General features: G+C 40.1%; 2 protein-coding genes across 5 annotated transcripts; both read right to left on the reverse strand.

Moving 5' to 3' along the window:
- Window positions 1-688: 688 nt before the first annotated feature.
- LOC131445891 (uncharacterized) lies at window positions 689-7,021 on the reverse strand. 2 transcript variants are annotated; one of them, XM_058616626.1, is made up of 6 exons: window positions 6,756-7,021; window positions 5,001-5,503; window positions 4,051-4,122; window positions 3,875-3,949; window positions 3,641-3,789; window positions 3,241-3,478 (listed from the first exon to the last, which is right to left on the reverse strand). In XM_058616626.1, exons 1-3 carry the CDS (start codon window positions 6,829-6,831, stop codon window positions 4,087-4,089), a joined length of 615 nt encoding a protein of 204 aa, XP_058472609.1. In that variant the 5' UTR covers window positions 6,832-7,021; the 3' UTR covers window positions 3,241-3,478; window positions 3,641-3,789; window positions 3,875-3,949; window positions 4,051-4,086. The 2 variants fall into 2 exon arrangements, 1 of the variants encoding a protein (XP_058472609.1); XR_009233864.1 differs by lacking the exon at window positions 3,241-3,478 and adding an exon at window positions 689-1,014 and having other exon boundaries at window positions 4,051-5,503.
- A 1,001-nt stretch (window positions 7,022-8,022) lies between these two features.
- On the reverse strand, window positions 8,023-25,476 carry zgc:162472 (uncharacterized protein LOC553495 homolog). Of its 3 annotated transcripts, none has more exons than XM_058617063.1 (29): window positions 25,177-25,476; window positions 23,359-23,561; window positions 22,631-23,276; window positions 22,406-22,509; window positions 22,167-22,238; window positions 21,546-21,716; window positions 21,134-21,267; window positions 20,944-21,038; window positions 20,780-20,834; window positions 20,563-20,691; window positions 20,213-20,446; window positions 19,768-19,831; window positions 19,488-19,692; window positions 19,290-19,399; window positions 18,538-18,934; window positions 18,216-18,350; window positions 17,808-17,844; window positions 17,602-17,715; window positions 11,825-17,498; window positions 11,574-11,731; window positions 11,252-11,481; window positions 10,588-10,654; window positions 10,332-10,479; window positions 10,121-10,256; window positions 10,015-10,048; window positions 9,827-9,931; window positions 9,474-9,738; window positions 9,111-9,381; window positions 8,023-9,006 (listed from the first exon to the last, which is right to left on the reverse strand). In XM_058617063.1, the coding sequence occupies exons 2-29, from the start codon at window positions 23,553-23,555 to the stop codon at window positions 8,902-8,904; spliced, it is 10,092 nt and encodes a 3,363-aa protein (XP_058473046.1). In that variant the 5' UTR covers window positions 23,556-23,561; window positions 25,177-25,476; the 3' UTR covers window positions 8,023-8,901. The 3 variants fall into 3 exon arrangements, with proteins under 3 accessions (XP_058473046.1, XP_058473045.1, XP_058473047.1); XM_058617062.1 differs by having other exon boundaries at window positions 10,121-10,259; XM_058617064.1 differs by lacking the exon at window positions 18,216-18,350 and having other exon boundaries at window positions 10,121-10,259.
- Window positions 25,477-26,172: the final 696 nt, after the last annotated feature.

Genomic DNA, 26,172 nt, shown 5'->3' on the forward strand with positions numbered 1-26,172 from the left:
TTGTTTTTTTTTTTTTAAATGTAACACTACCTCAGAGTAATTCAAGTGATTAATAAGTAACCTGTGCCTGCTGTTCATAAAGCACCAAAGCTTTAATACAGTTAAAGGAGACTTCTGGTGTTTTAAATGTGTGTGTAAAAAAAACTTTATGGATATTATAGTATTAAAATATAGCACGATATTGTTTTTATTTAAGCTCATTCTCACAGAGGCGATGACAGTGTGATAAATTAAAGATACAGTATGTATGTCTGCAGTGCACACAGAGCAGCGATACAGCAACATTTTTATATTCATGTAGGTTACACTAATAAGTGATGCAATAGCATGGTGTGTATACTGTGGTACTTGAAACAGTATTGGAGTACAGAAATGATGAATCATCACAACAGTCTGACGGTACCAACGCTCTTTTTTTTCCTATATTTAATTAATTTAATGGTCAGGTCACAGCGTGACGGTAACTCAGCGGTAGGGCGAGTCGTCTTTCAACTTCAAGGTCGTGGGTTTGATTCCTGGCTCTGCGAGTCTACGTGCCGATGTGTGTAACCCCCACGTTGCTCCTGTGCCGACAGCGTGTGAACGGGTATGCAAGATGAGTGAAGGTTGAAAGGTCAGCCTGTTTCAGGAAGTCTTCACTGGATTTCACTCATTGATCACACTTTTTTCTGTTGTTTGTTTTTTTTATTTTGAAACTTTGATGCAGTGTTTAACACACACACACATGCAAACATCACTTTTAGTGCATGTACATACAGCAAACAATGCCAATTACCAAAAACGGCATCATGTAAGCAGTTTCAAAGCATTCAAACAGTAAAGTCTAAACACAATGATAGGTGGCTTCTTTCGTACCACTTTGATCGACAAGAACCTGGTGGACTTCTTCATCCCACTGCTGCCTCTGGAGTATGAACACGTCGCCCCATGCACCATGGTGGCCAAAGATTTAATTAATCGACTTCCCCAAATCGGAAGTCTTGATTGGAGTCTTCTCCGTCAAAGGCTGCAAGGCTATGGAGAGCAAGTTGGACTATTACTTATAACATCACTGTGGGACCACCTAATTACACAGAGTCTTTCAAACCCATTGTGTTTAACGCAAATGGCTTTAAATGCATCACATTTTAGTTGTATTTAACGAGACATAACCTCAAACATTTGCAACTTACACTCCTTAACCAGCTCATTAACTCAAAATGGCATACGACGAGCAACATGAACAAAAACCCAGTGAGACCCCAGAAAACAGGCAAAAGCTCACCGGCTGCTTCTTCCTTGATTGAACAAGCTTTACTCTGCACACAGTCGTTTTAGATCCACAGTCCATGTCCGTCACTTCTCAGCTGTGTGACTCAAAGACCAGGTGATTAGCAGATCACCCTCAGCTGGTGCACTCAGGCTGGAAGGGGGTGTGAGTGAATAGGTGTGAATGGGTGAATGGCATCACTGTAGTGTAAAGCAGCTTTGAGTGGTCATCGCGACCAGAAAAGGGTTTATATAAATACAGTGGAAACATCACACGTGGAGAAAAAGAGGCTGTGTTCCATTTAGTCAACTTGTCAACATGGTTTGCTGAGCAAGGGAACCATTTACTCCACGTACGACACAATCTTTCAGCGTCGTTCAGCTTTGGTTTCCTGTGCTCACTTATCTCTGACACAGCAGTGATGTAATAATTAAACAGCCTGATAAAAACTGCACAGGGCAAAGTGCTGTTCACAGGTCAAATGCTACTACATTTATAGAAGAGAAAGTGACAGACGACACAAACAGTCAAATGATAAAAAGGATCTACACTATTTAGTGTTCTCGTGGCTTTTGTGTTGAAACATTTTTCCCCAGATAATTTTGCTGCTAAGTTTACGTTTCCTTTCAATGGCTTTCAGACAAAAATCAGTGTAACCACAGGAGACCCATGGTAACAGAAAATCCCCTTCATCCTGTGTAGATATTTGATTTCACAGTCACTTTATTGAAGTTATTTTTACTTCAATAAAGTGACCGTGAAATCAAATACCTGCACTGATCAGTTACATGAAAAGAGAGAACTGGGTATGATCAGTATGCATACACATCATATTTAGCTCTACACTTACCTAGTATAAAATGCAAGACTGTATTACACCTGTGAACCAACAAGAGTCAGTTTGACTGTTTTAAATAAAAAATACTTGTTATTATAATTATAATAATAATGATAATACATTTATTTGTATAGCACTTTTCCATCAAAGTGCTTTACATTACAAAATAAAAAAAACATACACCATAAAAATGTACACAATAACAAAATAAAAAATGATATAAAAATGAAAGATAATAATAACAGTAAAAACAAAATGTCAGTGCTAGAGAAATATCATACACAGTAAAAGCAGTGATCCTAAAGCAGCATAACAATTTAAAAACAGGATTTGATTCAGCTTTGATTTAAAAACCTCAACAGGAATACTGTTGTTTGCTTGTTAATAGCTTGTTCACCAACTCACAATTTGGACAACCAGGCTGCTGCTGTCCTGTGATCAGTGACCGTGTGGGCACATAAACACATATTAAGTCCGATAAGTAAGAAGGTGCAAGACCATTTAAGATTTTGTAAGTGAGGAGCAGCACCTCGAAATCAGCCCTAACCTGGACCGGGAGCCAGTGGAGAGAAGCCAATACAGGACTGATGTGCTCGCATCTATTTGTTCCCTTCAAAATGCGAGCCGCCACATTTTGAACCATCTGCAGACCTCTGAAACTCTTCTTTGGCAGCCCTGACAATAATGCATTACAATAATCCAGCCTGGATATCACAAATGCATGTATGAGCGGTCTCAGCATCATTTAATGAGAGGATTTGTCTCATTTTTGTTATTTTTCTTAAATGGAAAAATGCTATACGTGACTTTGGTGACCTGTGTCATCACCATCAAACGTCTTCCTCTCCATGTTGATGAATACTGTGGTGATGGCTCATGACCATGTTGCTCCTCAGAGCAGTGTTGCTGTTGTTTCACCTCTCTCTCTGGTACGGGTGCAGGGATGTACGATGAGGCGGGGGGAGGACAGGATTGAAGCTCCAGGAGGGGGCGCTGCAGCTGCTGGGATCCACACAATAAGTAGATGGGAGTTTTGTTCTGGCAGATATCCAACACTGCAAGACAACAGAAACAGACATACACTCTCAGTGAAAACATGCAGCAAGGACTCAAGAAAAAGCCACTTTATAAAAGTGTCTGATATCTTCAGAAGACCTTCACTGCTTAAGCTCTCCATTAGACTGTGTCTTCTGACAGAAAACTGAAGTTTGTAAACTGCTCACTCTCCAACCAAAGTCTGTAGAGAAAGTCAACATCTGCTGCCTTGTTTGTTTAAGTTTGTAGAAGTTTGAAGTTGATGGAGGCAGCAGTGCATCAACAACTCCTGTGTTCTGTGATGTAAATTCTGTAGGAGAGTGATCAATTTATAAAGTGATGAAAACGCCAGGTTCCTGTTGGAAAAGGATGTTTAACAGTGAGAGAAGTGACAAACATACTGAGAATCAGGCTGGTTCACACAGTGCAGTCAGCATTAGGTGTTAGTACCAATGCAACCACATTTCACAAAACCTGAACTATCCCTTTAAAAACATTTGATTAAAGCATTGACTCACTAATGACTGCAGGAGGCGGAGCTTGCTGGTGAACCAGTGTAGTAGCATCCGACGGGCTGTGGCTGCACCGAGCTGAAGTTTTCCCTTCTTCTTCTCATCCTTTTCTGCTGGAACTCATCTGCATATTTTTCACCGTCGACGACTCGGATCTTGAAGACATGAAGGAGATTGATCACTATTTCTCCTCTAATATCAGACAAAAACTCATGATGAACGATCAGAAAGAAGACCTACATGCAGGACAGGAGGTCGCCCAGAGAGATGAACTTCCTCTTCTTCTTCCTGCTCTCCATCCCTCTGTGAACTGTTCTGGAATCAGACTGTGGACATTTTAGTGTTACGATTCTTTTAGGACAAACACACAGACTCAAAACAATATGCAATATATGCAGCAATGTTTGGGTCAGTACCTCGGGTGTCCAGAGGGTGGTGCTGCAGCTGTTGTCTCATCTCTGATCCTGAGTCTGCATCATTGTTCTCATCTGAAAATACAACACAACTGAAGGTAAAAAAAATCACATATGGCAGTAATAATTAAATATCAACAGTTGAAAATGATAAATGAAATGATTAGTTAATAAAACAGGAAACCTGATTTTTCAGTCTGAACTGAAGTTGAACTGAGCATCTTCACCTCTTGAAATAAAAGGAAACATACTTACTTTTTGTCTCTGAAGAATTACTTGTTACCTTTGTCACCTCTTCTCTCTCATCTCCCTTTTTCATCTTACCTCCTCCCTCTCATCTACAGACACACAGGTCAGCTCCAAGAAAGAAAGGTGCAAAAAGCACCAGTGCAAGATGCACCAAACTACTGACCTGTGCATCACAACCAAAACAATATTTACAAATACCCAAAGTTTATAGTCTACAAATATAGAATGTTCTCCTCCAAGCCTCTGCTGATCGAGATCCCGGTGCAAGACGCTACCTGGGACACTGCTAGCCCTGCCAGACGCTAAGGCTTCAGCAGTGAGGAGTAAAACCGTTGCCGCTGTTCTCTTCTCCATAAACAGATACACAGGTCAGCTCCAAGAAATAAAGAAAAGTGCAAAAAGCACCAGTGCAAGATGCACTAAAAACACTGACCTGTGCATCACAACCAGAAAGATATTTACACATATACAAAGTTTATAGTCTGCAAATGTTCTCCTCCAAGCCTTTGTTCAACAGAAGTCCCGGTGCAAGTCGCGACCTGGGACACTGCTAGCCCTGCCAGACGCTAAGGCTTTAGCTTGGAGGAGTAAAATGTTCAACAAATGCAGCAACAAGGTAAAGTGTGTGGAGCATGCAGGTCCTGTTAGGGACCATCCAATCACACACGCAAGCATCTCTGTGTAGACTGAACGCTGCTCTCTACCTCACGATGTGACCTCGTCCTCCGAGCCTCTGCGTAGTTTGCAGACTTTGCTGTAAACTTGCACAGAACGGACACGATCATGTGTCCGTTTGCACCGTAGTCACTCACTCTCCAGAGGTTTCTCCTCTCAGAGCCGTCAGAGAGGAAGACGGGAGAGATGACTCTGGTCACAGGCTTCCCGTCCACCACCAGGTGTTGGACACGGTTCCTGCGTTCCACCCTCAGCCATCCCTGCTGCAACCACCTAGGAATGACTGGAGTGAAGATGGCGGACAGTGTAATGCTCTCCACGTCCTCCTCTATGACAAAAGAGCTCCTCTGAGCTGTGTGGGAAACTCCAGCATAAGGAATAATGGGGTATTCCTTGGAGCCTGTGCAGAGGTTGTGATACAGGCTCAGGATGGAGTCTTTCAAGGAGAGGAGGCTAGTGCGACTCAGAGGACCCATCATTTTGTTGGTGACGGAGAGTTTCAGGATTCTTCTCGTCACAGGTAAATCAGCAGCTGAAAGAGAAGAAAAAGACAAGGTAAACATTAGCCACATTAGTCAGGGTGACGTGATGAGACTCATCACAGCCTGGAATCATAAATCACAGTTACGCTTTTGATGAAAAATACATAAAAACTTTAAGCAGGATGTACATTATGTTTCAGGTTATTTGTGTTGTTTTTATACTTTCTACAGTATATTATTGTTTTAGTGTATGTTTTACTGTTAGTTCTTAGGTCTACTAGGTCTCATGGTTTTATATTTTATTTGTTTTATTTATCTCTGACGTACAGCACTTTGTTTCAGCTGTTGTTGTTTTTAAAGTAGTTTATAAATACATCGTTGTAGCTCAAGATGAACAGTTCTCAAAAAATTGAAAAAAAAGATCAAAAAAATCTACAAACATGTTCAACACGACATAAAACCACTTTGAATCTCATCAGTTTCTGTTTGAATCGCTGAACTATTTTAATAAATGATTAAATACAAACATCATTAATTAAAACCTAAAAACAAGGTATGTGTTATCAGCTTCTTAAATGTGAATATGTACAATTGGGAAGCAGGTAAACAAGGTTGTGTGTGTGTGTGTGTGTGTGTGTGGTTTTCACCTGTGACTGTGACCTGACAACACTGACGTCACAGTGCCTACAGCGCGCGCCGCGCAGTCAAATAAAGCGTTGTTGTTTAAAATTCAACGGTCGCCATCGTTGTCTTACAGTTTTAACACAAAAACTCAAATGTTATCAACCACTGCTGAATAAACATCATTGATTGATACATGATAAAATCAACTAAGCTAACTTTACAACAATATAACACGTTGAATGCGTGCGTGGTGGTTTTTTTAAACTTAAACACTCAGAGAGCAAAAACCTGTGCTAAAGCTAATTAGCTTCCCCACACTATTAATAAACTGCTATCTAAGTGTTTTTTCACCAATAAAATCTCATAATTTCTTCATTGGACTATAACACATTAGCATAAAGCTTAAGCTAAATTTGTTCTTTACCAACAACATCTCATAATTTCTTCATCGGACTAAAACACATTAGCATAAAGCTTAAGCTAAATTTGTTCTTTACATTTTGAGTTAAACTGCTCACACACAGACAGATAAACCAGGTCCAATACATAACTGACGGAGGTGCTAACACAAACATTATCATACATATCATATAATTCTTATTTTTGTTCATATATTATATGTCATATATATACTATTAACGGTTTTTTTTTTTTGCGGCAGAGCAAAGATGTGCTTACCATAACGGTCATCCAGCACTTCGGAGATGCCGAGGATCAGCGTGTGTTTCTCCAGGTTAATCCAAAAAGGAGCCATGGCTCCTGTGCCGAAGCTGCTCTCTCCACCAATAAAAGGTAAATAGTCTGTATCTATAAAGCGCTTTTCTAGTCTTGATGTCCACTCAAAGCTGCTTTATACTCGAATAGTATGCGCCTGCAATGCCAAAGACAGTTGATGCACCAGTAGTTTCCACCACAGATTCGTCCAACTGTTCACTTCACCTGATCTCAGTCACTCTTATACACTTTTACTACGTCATTGCGGATCACTATGACAACCTGAGGTGTTGTGATAGAAAATGATTCGATTCATAATTTAATCCAATTCATTTTTTATTATTATTATGATGAATGATGATGTAATAATGATAATAATGTTGTTATTATTATTATTATTATAATAATAAATGTTTTATTTATTTTATTTTTTATTTTATTTTAAGATTGAGTCAGTTTATCAGAGGCACAGTGTCAGCCATTATTAAACTCAATTCTACATTTAAATTCTGTTCTTTTTCTTCTAAAGTCAACTCCATGAGCACCATTTTATTTATTTATTCGTTTATTTATCATCATATGACAAAACCTTTGCATAAAACCATACAATGAAAATAATAGTTAGGTGCGTACTATTATCAATGATTCAAGTAGGTTTCAAGATGGGGTGATTGCCTTGTTTGGTTTTGTTTTAGAATTCATGGTTGTTCATTTAGTGCACATTTGCAGTCATTAAACTGGTTTACTGACTGGTTTGAATCCAAGTCCAGTATCACTACGCTTTCTAATACTAATACTAGGCCACTTTTGTGACTGTACTGCGACCTAACTTTTATCTTATTCTATAGACCTCCTGGAGTCTGCAACAAAGATTTAATTTAATTTCATTATTAATAATATTCAAACACCGGATACTCTGAGATGGTGGGAGGGGTCCCAACCAGATCAAATTCAGCTTTGGGCCCCATATAGGCTTGGGTCGGCCCTAACCAGTTGCCAATGTCACATCTTACCACCTTTGTCTCCTTCAACATGAGGGGGATTCATAAGTCGACAAGAGTGCAAATATTCATTGAGAGAGAACCAAGGCAGTGTTAGATAAATCCTAATAATAACCATTAACATGGTTATTATTAGGATTTATTGATCACCTTAGGGGAGATTCAGACGTTACAGAGTAAGTAAAAACTAAAAATCAAGGAGTGTTTTAAACAATTAGGACTATAAAAAGAACAATTAGGAGAAAATTTAATTTTGCATTCACACAAAACATGACATAATGTAGCAAAACAAAAAACATATGAAGCTATTATTTTACAAAACTGCTCCTACATGAGGATAAATACTGAGTCCAGTGGTAGTGAATTCAGATTTTATAAATTCTACGTTTTACCTTACAACTGTTTACCTTTAAGAACAAAGAGTGTTTTTGTTTCAAGTAATCCAAAACCTGTATATTATCTGTACAACGACCCAACTGTGCATTGAACTAATCTACACTATTTACATATAAACAAACAATATCTCAACTTTATTTTAATGAGCAATAATTGCTTTTAAACAAACCTTAAGTACGTCCTTGAATGGGCTACATTTGCAAAATATAGTGACAAATCTATAATCTGATATCAGGATTTTTTTTTTCTAATACAAACAGAAATTGGTCACAGATGATATCACTAAAAAAACAAAACACAAACATAGACATTTAAAAGGTTTGCTATGGTACAATATTCACATGGTTATAGTTGGTATAAAAACAAAAAAAAGATTTTATTTTTATGATTTGAAAAAGGTGTTGGCCTCTTCAGTCAGACGATCGTGATTTCACAGTCTATTATTGACAAACACATTTTCAAAAGAATATAAATTATACAGCAACTATATACACTGAATTTGTATAATGTATACAAAGAAATGCATTATGCAGGCACATTCAAAAATCCTTGCAATAATGAAAATGTGTTTGTCAGAATAACAAATTCAGCTTTAATTCACTGTAGCAAAAATAATAAAAACTGCCTTTTAGTCATGAATAAACCTTTATAGAGACGACTTTACAACCAAACCCTGGGCAGGTTCTCTCTCTCTCTCCACCTCTGTGTGACTTTTAATCGTCTTCCACTTCAGTAAAAATATCACTGAGGAAGTACTGAGACACATTGGTGGGCTCCTCCTCCGACTCGCTCTCTGGACTCTGCTGAGGAGCTGAAACCTGGAACAAAGAACAACAAAGAACAACAAAGCATCAGCTGCGATTAACTCCTTTTGAGTGAATGAATGAAGATGACTCACGTGCAGCCTGTGTGCCATCCTTACCTCTGTACAAGAAGTGCTAGGGATGGGGTCTGACCGGAGTTGACTGTGATCAGTGCTCCGCTGAATAACATCCACCTCTAAAGCTGCTGAAGTGGTAGACGCTGAGGGGATTTCCTCTGGCTGTTGTGACGAAGCGGCTGTGGGAGCGACATGGAGGGACGCTGAAGCTGCAGGTGATGGCTGCGAGTATTTCCTCCTTGTTTGCGGAGTTTTGACTTTAGAGTCCTTGGAAGCTGCTTTGCCAGAGGAAGGATTACTTGAAGCAGTATTACTGTTCGTGTGAGAGATAAAACAAAGGAATTTGGTCATGTTGTCAAAGGTAAAAATATCATTTGTTAATTATTACATTATATAATTCCTCACCTGTTCCCTTTCCTCGTTGCAGCCTTTGGAGTTTGCGTTTTTGCTCCTGTGTGGTGGCCGTCTTCAGGACCCTTTGCACCTGCTGGAGTCTCCTTTTCAGTGTTTTCAGGTTCATTACTTCTTTTCTGTGGTTCACTGAGGAGGTCACTGCCTGCAGAACCTTCAGGTTGCATGGAAGGTCCAGGAAGTTCAGAGTCCTTGTTGGTGTTTTCAGACTTGCTGGCACGCGTCTTCCTCATAGTATGAGGTTTAACCTGGAGCTTGGCTGGTTTTGAAAGGAGACGCATGCATGATAAAAAAGTTTGCCAACAGTGTATGTGATTACAGTGTTTATATGTTTATATTTTGCACACCTCTTCTTCCAGTTCCTGTTAATCTCTGCTTTGTAGGGGGACTTCCAGTAGTCTTATTGTCATCTACAGTTTCTTGTAATTTTGAGGGCTGCACTGTTGTATTCTCTGTTCCACAAAACAAATCAACATTAACTGTTATCCTGAGACACCGGTCTTTAGCTTAAAAAATGACAATGTATGTTCTTTACCCAGTGGATCCACTTGATTCTCAATGATCAGATCCTGTTGTGGACAGAAAAAGAAATGAGACAAATGCAGATATTTTGCAAGCAAAAGTAGTTCTTTGCAACTTACAGTACTGTCAGCTGGGTCCGACCAAGCATCTTTTACACTGAAAAAGCCCACATCACACATCTCTTCTGTGGACGGTGACACAGGGTCATGAATGATAGGTTCTTCTCCTGCTGGTGCCAAACTCTCTCCAGATAAACTGCTGTGGAAGAAAAAGATGCTTAAGAAACCACACTGAACAAAATGGTCTCCATGACCAGAGGAAGGCACAAACCTCTGTTGCTGTATCGATGTCTCTCCAACCAAAGGGAGAGGCTCTGCTGCAGTTTCCACCAACTCCCCCGATGAGCCGACTGGGATCTCGGTGAGTGAGAGGATGAAAAACGGCTCATCTTTATCCGAAGGCACCTGCTCTGACGTCACTGAGGACGGATGAGAGAGGTTTTCACACAAAAGCACCAGTGTTTATGCCGCGTACAATTCACAGCACAAATATCGGGAGGTGAGTGGAACGTCTATGTTCTACTTACTGTGTGGAAAAAGCGTGAGACACGGATGACTTTGGGTCTCCCCCTCTGTCGTTAATATTGGTGTATTCTATGATTAAAGTAATCAGAGGATATGGATTAGAGGTCACACAATATTGTTCACAGTTGTGTTTATCAATGCAACGACAAATTCAGATTGTTTCAAGAACCCCGACTTCCCTCATGACACTAAACTGCAAGGATCCATTCACATGTTTTCTCCGGGTACTATGTTTCCTTCCACAGTCCAAAAAACATGTAGAGGTTATTTGGACACTGTAGGTGTGAGTGAGAGAGTGCATGGTTGTTCGTTTCTGTGTGGTGGCCAATGTAGGCTGGGATTGGCTCCAGCCCACCCAGGACCCTCATGTGGAGGATAAAGCGGTAAACAATGAGTGAGTGAGGGAGGGAGGGTAGGGAGCCTGAGAAGTGGCATATGTGGAAAAAATATCACTTTGCTTTAATTATGCATCGGAATGAGATGCATAACTTGTGGACACTCATTGTGTGTGAGGCAGTTGTTTTGTACTAAATGAGCTGGACGAACAATACAGAGCAGCTGGCTCCATATTTATATGGAAAATATGGAAACGCTTAAGAAGCATTTCAATACACAAAGACGATGTTAACATAAATGATGCCCCTTACATATTAATTAATGCCTTACCTGAGAGGAAGTGTCCAGTACTTGTGTCAAACATCCCAAAGGAGATGCAGCATCATTTGGAGAGGGTTGATCAATAATTTGTGTCAAGCACCCCAGCAAAGACTCTGTGTTACTAGGAGGACACTCTGGTTTACTGTGTGTTTCAATAGCCCCCTCGACTGGTTCTGGATTGTCAGGTTGTAATTTTGACACAGGGTCATGGGAAACAGAAGCATCCCTGTCTTCAGAATCTGATAAAGAAGAAAAACATTGGTAGTGGGAATCCCAAAAATCTGCTATGCATTTATATGGATAACACAACTTTAATATTCGGGTGTCAAACCTGCTTCTGCTTGAGTGGAATTCTGGACTTGGGGTTGCAGAGGACGACTTCCACGGCCCAACTTGGGTTTAGGTTTAATGAGCCTGCCTCTCCGAGTTTGCATGGCTTCTTTTGAAGACTTGGAGGAATCCGACAGAGCTGAGTGTGTGGGGTCAGTGCTTTAAGTCGGGAAAATAAAGTTACAAGAGGGTTGTCAATTTCTTATATCATATGAAATTGTAAATAAAAACTACTACTAAAAATAATCTTACCTTTGGGCAGATTGAAATTTGTCATTTGAGGTTTGTTCAGTGTTACTAGTTTCTGAAGAAAGCTGCGTTTCATCTCGACTTCTCACATCTGCATCACTTTGCACACATGAATGAGGGCTGCTTTCTCTTGTATCTGGTATGGAGGTGACAGAAGGTGCCAGAAGCAAATCTGTTCTTGATACTGTGTGACCATCTCCTGAAGCTGCAGTTGAATAATCCACTGGTTGGGTATTTGACAACAAGGATTGATTCTCAGTTTCCCCAGATGTTGCCATGGAAATAACATGAGCGGACATGCTCTCATCATGTGTGCTGGCAAGTCTCTTTTCAGACTCATCAAGTGCAGATTGTGTTGAGCCGAGTTCAGTATTTAATGTACAGTGTGAAGATGTCAAGTGCACATTATTGTCTGTAGGATTCAATTCTGCTTGTGAATTTTCCACAGGTTGTTTTTCTAAGGTTACATTTGAAGAACTGATACTCTTTGTCTCTGGCTTTGTCCATGTAGGTCTGGTGGATGACCCAACATTGGGTTTGACCTTGGGAAGGTGTCTTCTTCTTTGAGGTGCTTTTGTTTCTGAACTGTCTGAGCTGCTGGTAAGTGCAAGCTCTGTCTTTTGTTTCATAGTCGCAGATAATTCCTCTGTGGTATTCTGAGTAGTGCATATTTCCAATGATGGCACTGAAACTGAAGAAGTGTTAGTACTTTCCCTTGGTTTTACAGGAAGGTTGACACTGCAAATTGGCAGAGCTTCCACCTCTGCTGCTGCATTGTCAGTGGATCCAGTCTTTGAAGTTGGGCTAGAGGGTCTTTCCTCAAGCTGTACAGGCATGACTTGAGGTTTAGACTCGACAGTTCTCGATGACTGCACTAGGTTTGGTTTGGGTTTGACTTTAAGGAATTGGCCTCTCCTAGGCTGAGAAATAGCTGTAATTTCACCTCCTTGTTTTTGACTGACAGGTGTAACACATGTTAAATGATCATCACTGCTCTTTTGGAGTGGAGCTACATCTTGTCCAGTTTGTGTTTCAGTGGGAGCTGAGTCAGGTGTCACAAGGTTTTGATTTTCTGAACCAAACTGACCTGATGTTGCTCCAACAGTCTTCGCCTGACCAACAAGCTCGTCATCTGTCCTCTCCCCCTTTTCAGTTGTAGACATTTCCTTTGTGGTTGCAGGAGAAGAACCACAATCCTCAGATGATGTAATCAACACTGAAGGAGGTTCAATCTGTACTTCTGTTTTTTTATGAAGTTTTGAGGTTGGAGTTGTATCGGAGTCTTTTGTCGTTTGAGGTATGAGTAGAGCAGTTCTTGATCTCTGTGGTATATGTGGTTTGGGTTTGACTTTTTGTGATCTACTTCTTCTAGGCTGGCAAGTAGATGTAACTTCATTCTGTTCTTTCTGACTGACAGATCCATCTTCAGGTGTAACATGTGTGGCAGGATCTTCACTGCTCTCTGTCACTGCAGCTAAGTCTTGTCCAGCTTGGGATTCTGTAGCAGCTGAGTCAGATGTCACAGAAATGTCAGTATTCTCAGTCATTTCATTTTGAGTAAGCCATTTCTGATCTGTGGCTGCAGATGTTGACCCTGTGTCTTTGTTGATGGGTTCAAAAGAAACATCAGAAAAGATCTTGTTTTCTGAAACACTCTGGCCTGATGTTGAAGCAACAGAGAATACCTGACCAATATGCCCGTCATCTGTTCTTTTCTCCTTTTCACTTGTAGGTAATTCCTGAGTGGTTGAAAGCGTAGAGGCTGAATCACATGATGATTCCACAGCTTTCATGACTGGTGTTGGGTTGCAGTCTTTCTCTACACAGTCTTTTGTTGTTTGAGGAGTGGAACGAGGGGTTCTTGGTGTCTGTGGTATTTTTGGTTTGACTTTTTGCAATCGATTTCTTCTCGACTGGCAAGAAGTTTTGACTTCACTTTCTGCTTTCTGAAGAACAGGTAAATCATCTACATGTGTGGCAGGATGCTCTCTGCTCTCTTGTCCTGCTTGTGATACTGTAACATCTGAGAGAGATGTCACCAGGTCATCACTACTCTTAGCTGGTTGACCTTGAGTTGCTCCCTTTTCATCTATAGTTACAGATGTTGATCCTGTGTCTCTGCTGCTGGGTTTGAAAGAAACATCAGAGAGACTCTGGTTTTCTGAGCCACTTTGACCTGATATTGTTGCAGCAAAATCCAACTGACCAACAAGCCCATCATCTGTCTTTTTATCCTCCGCAGTTGTAAACGGTTCCTTTGTGGGTGACAAAGTAGACTCTGGATCAAATGATGACATCAAAGCTATAGTAGGACCAACACTGTGACTTGGTTTTTCAGGAGAAGTTCCACAATCTCCTTCTGGTTTGATCACTACCATTGCCTTTTCTTGGAGTTTCAAGATTGGTGTTGGGTTGGAGTCTTTCTCTGCAGAGCCTTTTTTGTCTTTTGTTCGAGATTTGAGTAGAGCAGTTCTTGATGTCTGTGGTATGTTTGGTTTGGGTTTGACTCTTTGGAATCGACTGCTTCTTGACTGAGAAACAGATGTGACATCACTTACTTCTTTCTGTTCTACAGATCCATCTTCAGGTGTAACATGTGTGGCAGGATCTTCACTGCTCTCTGTCACTGCAGCTAAGTCTTGTCCAGCTTGTGATTCTGTAGCAGCTGAGTCAGATGTCACAGAAATGTCAGTATTCTCAGTCATTTCATTTTGAGTGAGCCATTTCTGATCTGTGGCTGCAGATGTTGACCCTGTGTCTTTGTTGATGGGTTCAAAAGAAACATCAGAAAAGATCTTGTTTTCTGAAACACTCTGGCCTGATGCTGAAGCAACAGAGAATACCTGACCAATATGCCCGTCATCTGTACTTTTCTCCTTTTCACTTGTAAGTAATTCCTGAGTGGTTGAAAGCGTAGAGGCTGAATCACATGATGATTCCACAGCTTTCAAGACTGGTGTTGGGTTGTAGTCTTTCTCTACACAGTCTTTTGTTGTTTGAGGAGTAGAACGAGGGGTTCTTGGTGTCTGTGGAATGTTTGGTTTGGGTTTGACTTTTTGCAATCGATTTCTTCTCGACTGGCAAGAAGTTTTGACTTCACTTTCTGCTTTCTGAAGAACAGGTAAATCATCTACAGGTGTGACATGTGTGGCAGGATGCTCCCTGCTCTCTTGTCCAGCTTGTGATACTGTTACAGCTGAGAGAGAGGTCACCAGGTCATCATTACTCTCAGCTGGTTGATCTTGAGTTTCTCCCTTTTCATCTATAGCTGCAGATGTTGACCCTGTGTCTCTGCTACTGGGTTTGAAAGGAACATTAGAGAGACTCTGGTTTTCTGAGCCACTTTGACCTGACGTTGCAGCAAAATGCAACTGACCAACAAGCCCATCATCTGTCCTTTTCTCCTCCTCAGTTGTAAACGATTCCTTTGTGGGTGACAAAGTAGACTCTGGATCAAATGATGACATTAAAGCTGTAGCAGGACCAACACTGTGACTTGGTTTTTCAGGAGAAGTTCCACAATCTCCTTCTGCTCCAATCTCTACTATTGCCTTTTCTTGGAGTTTCAAGATTGGTGTTGGGTTGGAGTCTTTCTCTGCAGAGCCTTTTTTGTCTTTTGTTCGAGATTTGAGCAGAGCAGTTCTTGACGTCTGTGGTATGTTTGGTTTGGGTTTGACTTTTTGGAATCGACTGCTTCTTGACTGAGACATAGATGTGACATCACTTACTTCTTTCTGACTGACAGATATATCTTCAACAGGTGTGACATGTGTGGCAGGATCTTCACTGCTCTCTGTCACTGCAGCTAAGTCTTGTCCAGCTTGTGATTCTGTAGCAGCTGAGTCAGATGTCACAGAAATGTCAGTATTCTCAGTCATTTCATTTTGAGTAAGCCATTTCTGATCTGTGGCTGCAGATGTTGACCCTGTGTCTTTGTTGATGGATTCAAAAGAAACATCAGAAAAGATCTTGTTTTCTGAAACACTCTGGCCTGATGTTGAAGCAACAGAGAATACCTGACCAATATGCCCGTCATCTGTTCTTTTCTCCTTTTCACTTGTAGGTGATTCCTGAGTGGTTGAAAGTGTAAGGGCTGAATCACATGATGATTCCACAGCTTTCAAAACTGGTGTTGGGTTGCAATCTTTCTCTACACTGTCTTTTGTTATTTGAGGAGTAGAACGAGGGGTTCTTGGTGTCTGTGGTATTTTTGGTTTGACTTTTTGCAATCGATTTCTTCTCGACTGGCAAGAAGTTTTGACTTCACTTTCTGCTTTCTGAAGAACAGGTAAATCATCAACATGTGTGGCAGGATGCTCCCTGCTCTCTTGTCCAGCTTGTGAAACTGTTACATCTGAGAGAGATGTTACCAGGTCATCACTATTCTCAGCTGGTTGATCTTGAGTTGCTCCCTTTTCATCTATAGCTGCAGATGTTGACCCTGTGTCTCTGCTACTGGGTTTAAAAGAAACATCAGAGAGACACTGGTTTTCTGAGCCACTTTGACCTGATATTGTAGAAAAATGCAACTGACTAACAAGTCCACCATCTGTCTTTTTCTCCTCAGTTGTAGACAACTCCATTGTGGGTGACAAAGTAGATTCTGGATCAAATGGTGATGCTAAAGCTGTAGCAGGACCAGTGGCATGACATGGTTTTTCAGGAGAGGTTCCACACTTTTCTTCCAGTTCAAGCTCTACCATTGCTTTTTCTTTGAAATTTGGAAAGATCAGTGTTGAGTCATTCTCTGCTGAGTCTTTTGTGTTTTCTATTGAAGGTGTTAATCGAGCAGTTCTTGAGGTCCGTGGTATGTTTGGTTTGGGTTTGACTTTTTGCAATCGACTGCATCTAGACTGAGAAGTCACTTCTTTCTGACTGACAGTTAAATGTTCTGCAGGTGTGACAAAAGCAGCAGTATGTTGACAACTTTCTTTAAGTGGGACAGAATCTGTGTTGGACCCTTGTTCAACTTGTGTTTCTGTAACTGATATGTCAGATGTCACTAAATTATTAGAAAGAGGTGCTATTATTTCAGCAGGAGATGTAACTTTTTCATTGGAGGACTCAGATGTTGACTGAGTGTCTGTGTTGACAGTAGTCAACAAGCAGTGACTCTGGTTCTCTGAGATACTCTGATCTGATGTTGCTGCACTGGATCCTTCCTGACAGAAAGACAGCTTTTCTTCAAGTTTTACTTTAGTACAAGAAATGTCAGAAAATTCTGGTATGTTAGGGATCGTTTCTTCGGGAATGGACAATGTCTCAGTGACTTGGTGATGGTTTGCAGCTTCGGAGTTGCTCTCCTCCGCTGTCTGTTCTGCCGGTGTATCTGGTTGGGATTTAGGCTGTACAGTCTTTGAGCTGCGGTCCAAGTTAGGTTTAGGTTTCACTTTGGATAAGTGTCCTTTTCTGGTCTGTGGATAATTTTGTTTTGAACTTTCTGTCTCACATTGTAAACTAGGATCAGTTTTTGGCTCATCACATGTCTGATCACTGGTTTTAATAATGGGAATACAACTACTGTCAGTTAAAGCATGTTGCTGCTCCACAGTAAATATCGTCTCTGATGTTTCAGTGTCTTCATGACCAAACATAAGAAGAGTGTCATTGCTTGCCTCTTGAAAAGCAGCTTCTTCCATGTGTTGCCCAGGTTGTTTTGCACTGACTGACAATATCTCTGCAGTTAAACAAATAGAAACATTATAAAAAGGTATTGTAAATTGACTGAATACAATGAATACAATACCAATATGAGGAATATCGTGGGGTCTGTCTCTTACCTGTTATGTGATCTTGTGTGGCTAACTGAGTTTGTGCCGTCTGTGGTAGATGAGTTGGGTTACCGATGGCCAACAGGGTTTGAGCAGCCTCATTGTAGCTCTCGTCTTCACATACTGAAATTAAAAATATTTAATTGAATGAAAAGCATCTTTTTCCAAATATCAGTAATCCACAACCAGTTTGTCAGGATTCCTCTTCAACATACCTTCTTTGTGTTCTGAAGAAAGGAAGTCTATAACATCCTGTCAGGGAAACAAATACAGTATGTTAGGTATGTTGTTAGGTTTCAGAGTTCATGCAACTTGACAATGTACTAAATACCAAAGCTGCAAGCATCATTGCTCAAACTCATATATAAAGTTGTTCTTCATTTAAGAAAATGTACAAAACAAAGCTGGAAATAATGCCAAGCCATAACATGAGTGTGATTCAACCACAAACCATGTTTAACAATGGAAAAGAGGAGATTGCTTTTTATCATTGTTGATAAAATAACAAATCTTTCAGTCAAATCTGAAAGACTGTATCTATTAAAATCATACAAAAGTTAAGAGTAACAGGGGATAATGATTTGATTTCACTGGTTACCACATTTTAGACATGGGACACTTACAACTAGCAGGTCCAACTGATGTTCACATGGTTCAGGTGTGTCTGTCTCATTTTGTGCCTGCTCCCAAGAGACACCAGGGCATAGTGCATCTTGGGAGATGCCCAACACATCGGGTATATTTGCCAAGATATCAAGCTAAGGGTGGGATGGGGGGGGGAGGGGGGGTCAGAGTGGAGGGTGTGAAATATGGAATGTAAATCCGTGCACAAACAAAAACAAATGCAAAGAAACCCAAACATATGTATGCATGTTTTATGAATCATGGAAAATAAAGTGAATGGATGCAGTGCATTTGTGTAAAAAAAAAAGAAATGTTTTATACCTCCTCCATAGTCTCTTCCACCTGTGAAATCACAGGACGTGGGGAACGCAGGCTGGCGGGCACAAAGACAGGGGCACTGCTGTCCTCGATGAGGCTGCATGCAAATTGCTCCTCTTCCTCCTCCTCTATCTCTGCGTGACCCTGCTGCCTTTCATCCTCGTCATCACTGTATTCTGTGCGAGAGGCCCTGAGGGTGACTAGTTTGGGCTTTTTGGACACTTGGGCTGATTCTTGCTTTGACGGTCTTACTCTCTTGGCTTTGCATTTGGGTTTAGGCTTGGTAGTGGAAGCAGTGGACCCCACTGGTGAGCCAGGCGTGGCATCAGATGCAGAGGAGTGTGCAGCTTCCTTAGCAGGGTAATTCAGAGGCTGGATGGGTTTAGGCATTCTTCCATACCTACAAAACATAATCAGACATTGACCAACAATTCATGTCTTTATATTGACGACCACTGAAAGCTGCTTTACACTACATTTTTGCCATTCACTCACACTTTCATATAAAACATTTTCTGTCACTCATCTTTCCTACCCATCCACACACTGCCACGGCCATCAAATGCCAAGTGTCTTGCCAAGGTCAGGAATCGAACATGCAACCTTTGAGTTGAAAGACAACTTGCTCTACTACTGAGCTTGTCGCCCCCTCGAATATATTATTTAGATATCAGTCTCAGTGTTGGGTACAGGTATGTTTTTAATAACAATGTTGGAATGGAAGTGTTTGAAAGAAGACGTGAAACATTTTCAACCTGGTAGGTTTTGGAGGTTGAACACTGGCAGGCTCGTCTTCAGAGGAAACATCACCATCAGCTGACTGCTTCTTACTGGCTTGCCTCAAAGGTGATGATTCTTTATTTACCTACAAGTTTGGCACATAACACATTTAGTGAGGTGAAGTGATAATGTATAGAAAGACAAAATGACTATAGTGAAGCCGATACAGTAACCTGCTCCTTCGATACTCCATCATCACACACGTCATGATCTCCATTATCTGGTGTAGTATCTTTATCCTTTCCAGAGTCTGGAGGAGGTTTTTTACCCCACTTTCGGCCCAAGGGTACAAGTGACTTTGGTGCTCTGCCTCGTGAGAGTCGAGCAGGCTTGACGGTCGTGTCCTTGGATGGATTTTCATTCTCAGTCTTTTCAGTTCTGATAATTAGATAATTAGCAACTTAAGAAACATACAATTCTTTATTTAAGGCGACATCTGGAATATTCTCTTACATATCTGAACTTGTATGTTCCTCAGGAAGTGCTGCTTCACTATCTTCAGGTATGCAAGCCTCAGCTGAGAATAAAAGCAAAGCAAAATATATAATCTATGATCAGATGTCAGCAAAGGTGAGGCACAAATTGAGAAAAGAACTTGGGTCAAAACTAAGCATATCAAATAAACAAGATGGTGTATTTTATATCAAAGACAAACAAATAATTCCTGAACAATGAAATATGATTGCATTTATCTGTAGCTCTGCAATATGTCACATTATAAAAAAAAAAGAAAATAAACTGAGATATTCCAGATCAATTTGCAAGACGGGATTGGTCTAGTGATGCCAGGTAGTTACTTTTCTATCACGCTCCTATAAAGCATATTAAGATAATTGAAATTGCAATTCTCTTAGTCTCTGTACAAACATTATTTAATTTTCATGAAATATTGCATTACCTTGATCACTGCTCTTTTCACCCTTTTTCCTTTTCCTTTCTTTTGGTTCCTCGCTCGAATCGGCCTGTTTGGTCTTTCTTTTGCGTTGCCTCTTGGGCTTAGAAACAGGGGATTTGCCTTCATTACAGAGAGCTTCATTCTCTTTCTCTCCCCCCTCCTCATCATCCAAGTCAGGAACTTCATCATCCTCTTCTTCTTCATCCACATCACTTAATTTGCTTGTAGCTTTTTTTTCTGTGGAGGAGGTTTTTTACCGGTAAAATAAGGTAAAACTGTATTTCAGACAGATATTAAGTAAAAAGATAATACACTATGATTTAAACAGGACAAAAATAAAGCAAGCGAGTTACCCTTGCGCTTTCTCTTCTTGGGGGCATTTTTCTTAGCAAGTGACTGAAGTTTCTTTTTGTTTTTCTGAAACTCCAGAATTTTTTCTAGCAGCTTAGAAAAATACTCTATGTCCAGTTTACGCCTCTCTCCTACAAAACAGAATAAATTCAATCATTAAAATTTCAATGCCATTTGTAAAAACTTAATTATTGTTATTAATTATTACTGAATACTCACTGAAAGCTTTATCAATCCTCCAGGAATTCAGTCGCTCCTCTTTTTTGAATTTGTTCTGGAAATTAAAACACAAACCATGTGATTTAGACAGATATTTTAATATACTGTAGTTATTAAAGCACAGAATGGCTTCTTCTCCATCTGTATATATAGTTATTACTGACCTTAATTTCTGATCGAGCTCTGTGAGGAAACAGTTGAGAAATCATGGAAAAGTCTGTCCCCACCATACTGATTGCCAGGAAGAACATGTCGGTTTCTGATGAAAAGCAGAAATGTACACACAGATGTGAACAAAGAAAAAACTTAGATTATAAAGATATTCAAAATCAAAATGATTTATGCCAACTAGACCTTCACTGGACCAGGGTTTTGTGTGGGTCACGGTTCTAAAGCTTGTGTAAGTTGTAGTGGACCCTCGCTCAAAAATGGGATCTCGCTCCTGTGCTGGGTTTGGTCCTTTTGCTCGCAGGACCTCCACTGTCAAGCTGAGACACAGGTTGAAATTATATTATATGATTAACAATTGGTTTTCATCTCCTCTTATACCAAAATAATTCGACAATGTTTGAGTTAAAATAAACCATATCTCTATAGAACAGTCTGGATGCAACAGGGACCCTAATTACGCAGAGTGTATCAAAATATTGAATAGTGTATAGGATTGAGGTGTGTACAGTGTTTACCAACAATAACTGAGAGAAGGAGAAGTAGATAAACATAAAATAGTGCATTTTGTGACCTATGAAAAGCTAAATCAACTCACCTCTCTTCATCAATGATCAGTGAACCATCCTCTGCTACTTTAAGCTGGGGGACCATGAGTGAATCATCTTGCTCATCTTGTTCATCCTCTGCCACTTCCTCCTCCTCCTCCTCACCACTAGGGTTCACTACTTTAGGGGGGACCTCAGGTTCCTTTGCACTCTCTGGAGACCTGTAGGCAAGACAAAGACATTGTACTCCAAGATGCCAGCTACACAGCTATTTGACAAAGACTTGGTTGGTAAAATTACCAACCGATGCACATCTTTGACCAATTTTGTGGCATCAATTACATTTATTTGGTGAAAGGGCTTAGCATTTTAGCCCAGTGCTCTTCATAACACATGCAGAAACTGAATACAAATTGTTGAAACCTATACCACTTCTGCCGCTAATGATTTAGCACCAAAAGGATATTTGATTTGGGAAGCTGCAGTATTTAATCTCAATATTAACGCCAGGTCTAAGTTCCATTGTCCACGTCTTGAGAGATTTCTTTCGGATTTATTCCCGTCAAGCATAACTTTGGATTGCTGAAGCTATTATTGTCAAATGAATTGTTTACTATTATGTTCCAACTATTTTTGCTTTGTTTCAAACAATGATGATAGTGTCAACTTACTCTTCTCTTCCTGGTGAAGGTGGAACCACAGTTTCATTCTCATTCTCCTGATCCATGTCTTCTAAACTAGATCTGGAAAACAGTACAAATTTAAGTCACATAGGCAAGACAATGTTGGCAAAACATTGTCGCCAAATAAGATAGAGGACAATCAATAAAAAACATTATCTCATGAAGCAAGAGATAAATAGTTCTCAAATTTGACAGAAAGTCGACAAAATTGCCAAACAGACACTTACGTCATGGGGTTAGACAGAGGGAGATAATGGATAAGGTCACTCATGGTCATTTTTGAAGGATCTAAAGTGTATTCCTTTACACGAGTTTTGGATTTCCTGGGTTTCTGCAACATCAAAGTATACAACTCCTTTAATTTAAGAAATCAAAATATGCATAAAAGAACATCCAATTAACTTCATGATGAGGGTTTGAGAGTTTGTGCTTAAATAATAATCTGAACTCACCTTGTCTTTGTGTCTCTCCTGTCTGAGCAGCTCTCTAAGTTTTTGGGCCTTTGCCAGCCTCTGTAGATCAGATGGGTCATTCAGGAGCTTACTTAAAGATGTGGACGGTGTGAGAGTCCGTCCACTCTTAGATGACACTAAAGTCTTGGCCTTCTCTGATATTTCAACAGTTTCTCTGTCTGGTATAGAGAAGAGTACTTTATCTTGAGGTTTGGGAGGGACGTCTTTAACTTGGCTCTCTGAATTGCTTTCTGATTGTTTGCCACTGTCCGTTGTCAGATTAGTTTTTTGTAGCACTTCATCAGGTAGAGGGACAGTTGGAGGTCCTGCAGAGTCAGAAGGAGGGAGAGTGATTTTGGGTTGCACTTTGGGCTGCTTGCTCTCTTCCGAAGGCCTTCGTCGCTTTGGGGACTGGAGTCCTTGAGGGGCTGCTGTAGTCCCAGTTTGGCTGGATGTTGTTTGCTTATCAAGATCTGAGATGGGCACTTCAACAGGAGTTTCAGACACTGACTTGATGGGGGATTTTGGAGTCCGACCAATGGTAGAGAGGCGGCCTGGGGCCACTTTGGGCTTGACAGAAAACCGCTTCCTTCTCTGGACTGCTGCTGAGGAGCTACTACCTTCCACAATGTGATCACCGCCATCCCTAAAGATTAGAAAAAATAAATGTTTTAATTAAATGTAAAATAAATAAATCCTTTAGAAGCCATTTACTGTATTTTACTCACCCTGAGGCTGTACTTGTCACTGCTGGAGTAACAGCAGGTGTGGTATCCGTCACAGCAGTAGGAGTGCTGCTCGTACTTGTGTCTCCGGGGGTCTCAGTGGCCTCCTGATTTGATGAGGGGGCTTCCTGGGATGTCACTGCTGTTCTGCCTGTAGTGCCGACATTGGGCCGCACACTAAATCTCGACCGCCGAAACATTTTGACCTAAAAAATGGGGGGTGGGAGGTGTCAAAACATTCATTTCAACAGTAAAATTAAAGTCAAGAGAATTACACTGCAATAGAAAACAGCAGATGTATGACATATGAGCTTAAAAAAATCAGTGACCAAAACACGTGCAAATTAGCAGATTATCTACTACAAGATACATCTCTTGCAAACCTCACAGGTAATTCATAAATCATACCAGCAGAAGTGTCACTGCTCAAGTTAAGCAGTCTTCACTCTCAATCACTGAATCAATGCAATGCGTTTACTCTGATTAGAAGCAAAGATACTAATCAGCTATCAGAATGTATGACGGACGAGAAAGAAAAACAAAAATGAAATGCAAATTCTCTCCTATCCTTTCTGTCATGCTCTTATAGTGTTTCGTATATCAGCTACAATTATGTCAATTATGATGTTATACAGTGTGTTTTCCAGCAACCAAGTTTTTAACAAGGTTTGACCTTTTTGGCAGATGACCCTACTTGAAGCTAGTAATAGAAAAGGAATAATGAATGTGGTCTCAATATGAGAAAGCAGGATTAAAAATATTAAAATTCATAATCGAAAAATATGATTCCATCACTCCACACTTTATCCTCCACAACTGGAGAGATACTCCCTGGACAGGTTGCCTGTCCATCCCAGTCCCAACATACAGAGACAAAACAACCATTCACTGCCAACCTTCTTTGTTGTGAAACATTCATGATATCTACTCATATACAAGCAAATGAACCCTTAGTTGTTCTGTATATTTTCTTCAGACAGTGTATAGTGTTCAAATATACTAATTCTGCAAAATGACATTTTTTAAATATTCCTTTAATACAAACCCCATGAGGCAGACCTGAAACTCATGAGCAGTATCAGTGGCCTTGTATAATAATGTGTGTGGGGAAGAAATCACACAGTTTTCTATAATAGGATCACAATACTGATAATAATACTTATTAATCATTACAATGTACTGTCTTATCCAGACTAATGTCATAATAAAAGTAGGCATACAAGTAAAAATACTGTATGCTGATCAACAGCCAAGCACTACACTGTATTTCATAAATAAACTCGATAACATGGGTAGAAAAGTGGAAATCTAGAGACAAATGTGAGAGTACAGAGAGTGTTCCCAACTAAAACTGTGCTAATTGTTGGACAGGTAGTTGATAAAGTAACAGTATATTGAGTATAACCTTTTTCAACCATTTTTTCTGCAACAGTTGTACAGTATGACTCTGCAGCGTAGACACAACCCAGCAAAACACAAGCACTTCGTGACGGGTGCTAACCTCAGCTATTCCTTTTTACTGACAGGACTAGCGACGTTAGCAGGACTAACTGTAAAATAAAAACACAAATAGCCATCACCAGGTTTAACAAGCAAGGGGCATCGCATTTAAACACGTACAAGACTTAGAAAACCAGACCTTAACGCACAACACTAGTCGGGAACGACAACAAAAAAACGCCTGGAATGAAAGTCGACAGGAGTTGTGAGTATGTGAGTCTCCCACGGTAACCCTTACTGTAATGAAAACTGACAGACTAAGGCAGCCGCATTCGTCATTCCATCACGTCTGCGTGTGTTATAAGGTATACAACAACGTACCTGTGCAAGAAGAAGTCGTTCACAGGGAGAAACGAGCTCTCATATGTTGACGACGAGTGTCAAATAGCGGACTCCATGCTCACTGTCAGGCGCCATGTTTTTCTCCATTGACGCATGCGCGAGTGAAAGGACTTGTGGGAAATGTAGTCTCTATGATGTAACGCGCTGGATGAGGCAAGATCAGAGATCAAACTGTCACCGGGCAAGACACTGGCTGGCTCTGTCGTTCTGAAACAAAATATATTATACAATAGCGTAGAAATAGACAGTTAAATTAAATTCAAGTAAATCATTTGATATTAGTAGCAGCACTTATTTTAAACCGGAAAATGCAGTTGGGGCTCGAGTCAGCTGAGTAGCCTACTTATACTGTTGCCTTTGATGTGCGTTAAAAATGGGGGGCGCGGCGTTAATGCGTTCATTAATGCGTTCATTATTTTTTGGAGTCTGGCCTCATTGAAGAACTGACTTATATTAGAAGTGACAAAGGGAAGAAAATACAGAGGAATGAAAATACTATTGCGTGTATATATATATATACATATACATATACATATGGCACATATATATATATATATATATATATGGCACACCTGGAAGATACTATTTGTTTTAAATATTTTAAGCATTTCTAAACATTTTAAACATATTATATACATATATATATATATATATATATATATATATATCATTCATCCATTTATCTTGGTTTTATACTTTTAATTACTTTAACTTGTTTTGCCAACCTTTAAGACTACATAAGTAAACCAATACTTGCCTGATGGCTGCCATGTTTTCAATGGACTTTCCTTTTTTAAACTTTTAAGGGTATGTCAGTTTCCAAAAGCTTTTCCGCAAATTTTACATTGAATTTCCAATCCAAGAAGTCATACTGTAATTATTATACCATTTATACAAATTTACAGACAAATTATAGATATAGTGGGCTTTTATGGTTTGTATCTTTTCTTAATCTTATCCTTACTACAGCGCCAT

Source organism: Solea solea, chromosome 19 (genome assembly GCF_958295425.1).
Source record: "Solea solea chromosome 19, fSolSol10.1, whole genome shotgun sequence".
Lineage (NCBI taxonomy): Eukaryota > Metazoa > Chordata > Actinopteri > Pleuronectiformes > Soleidae > Solea > Solea solea.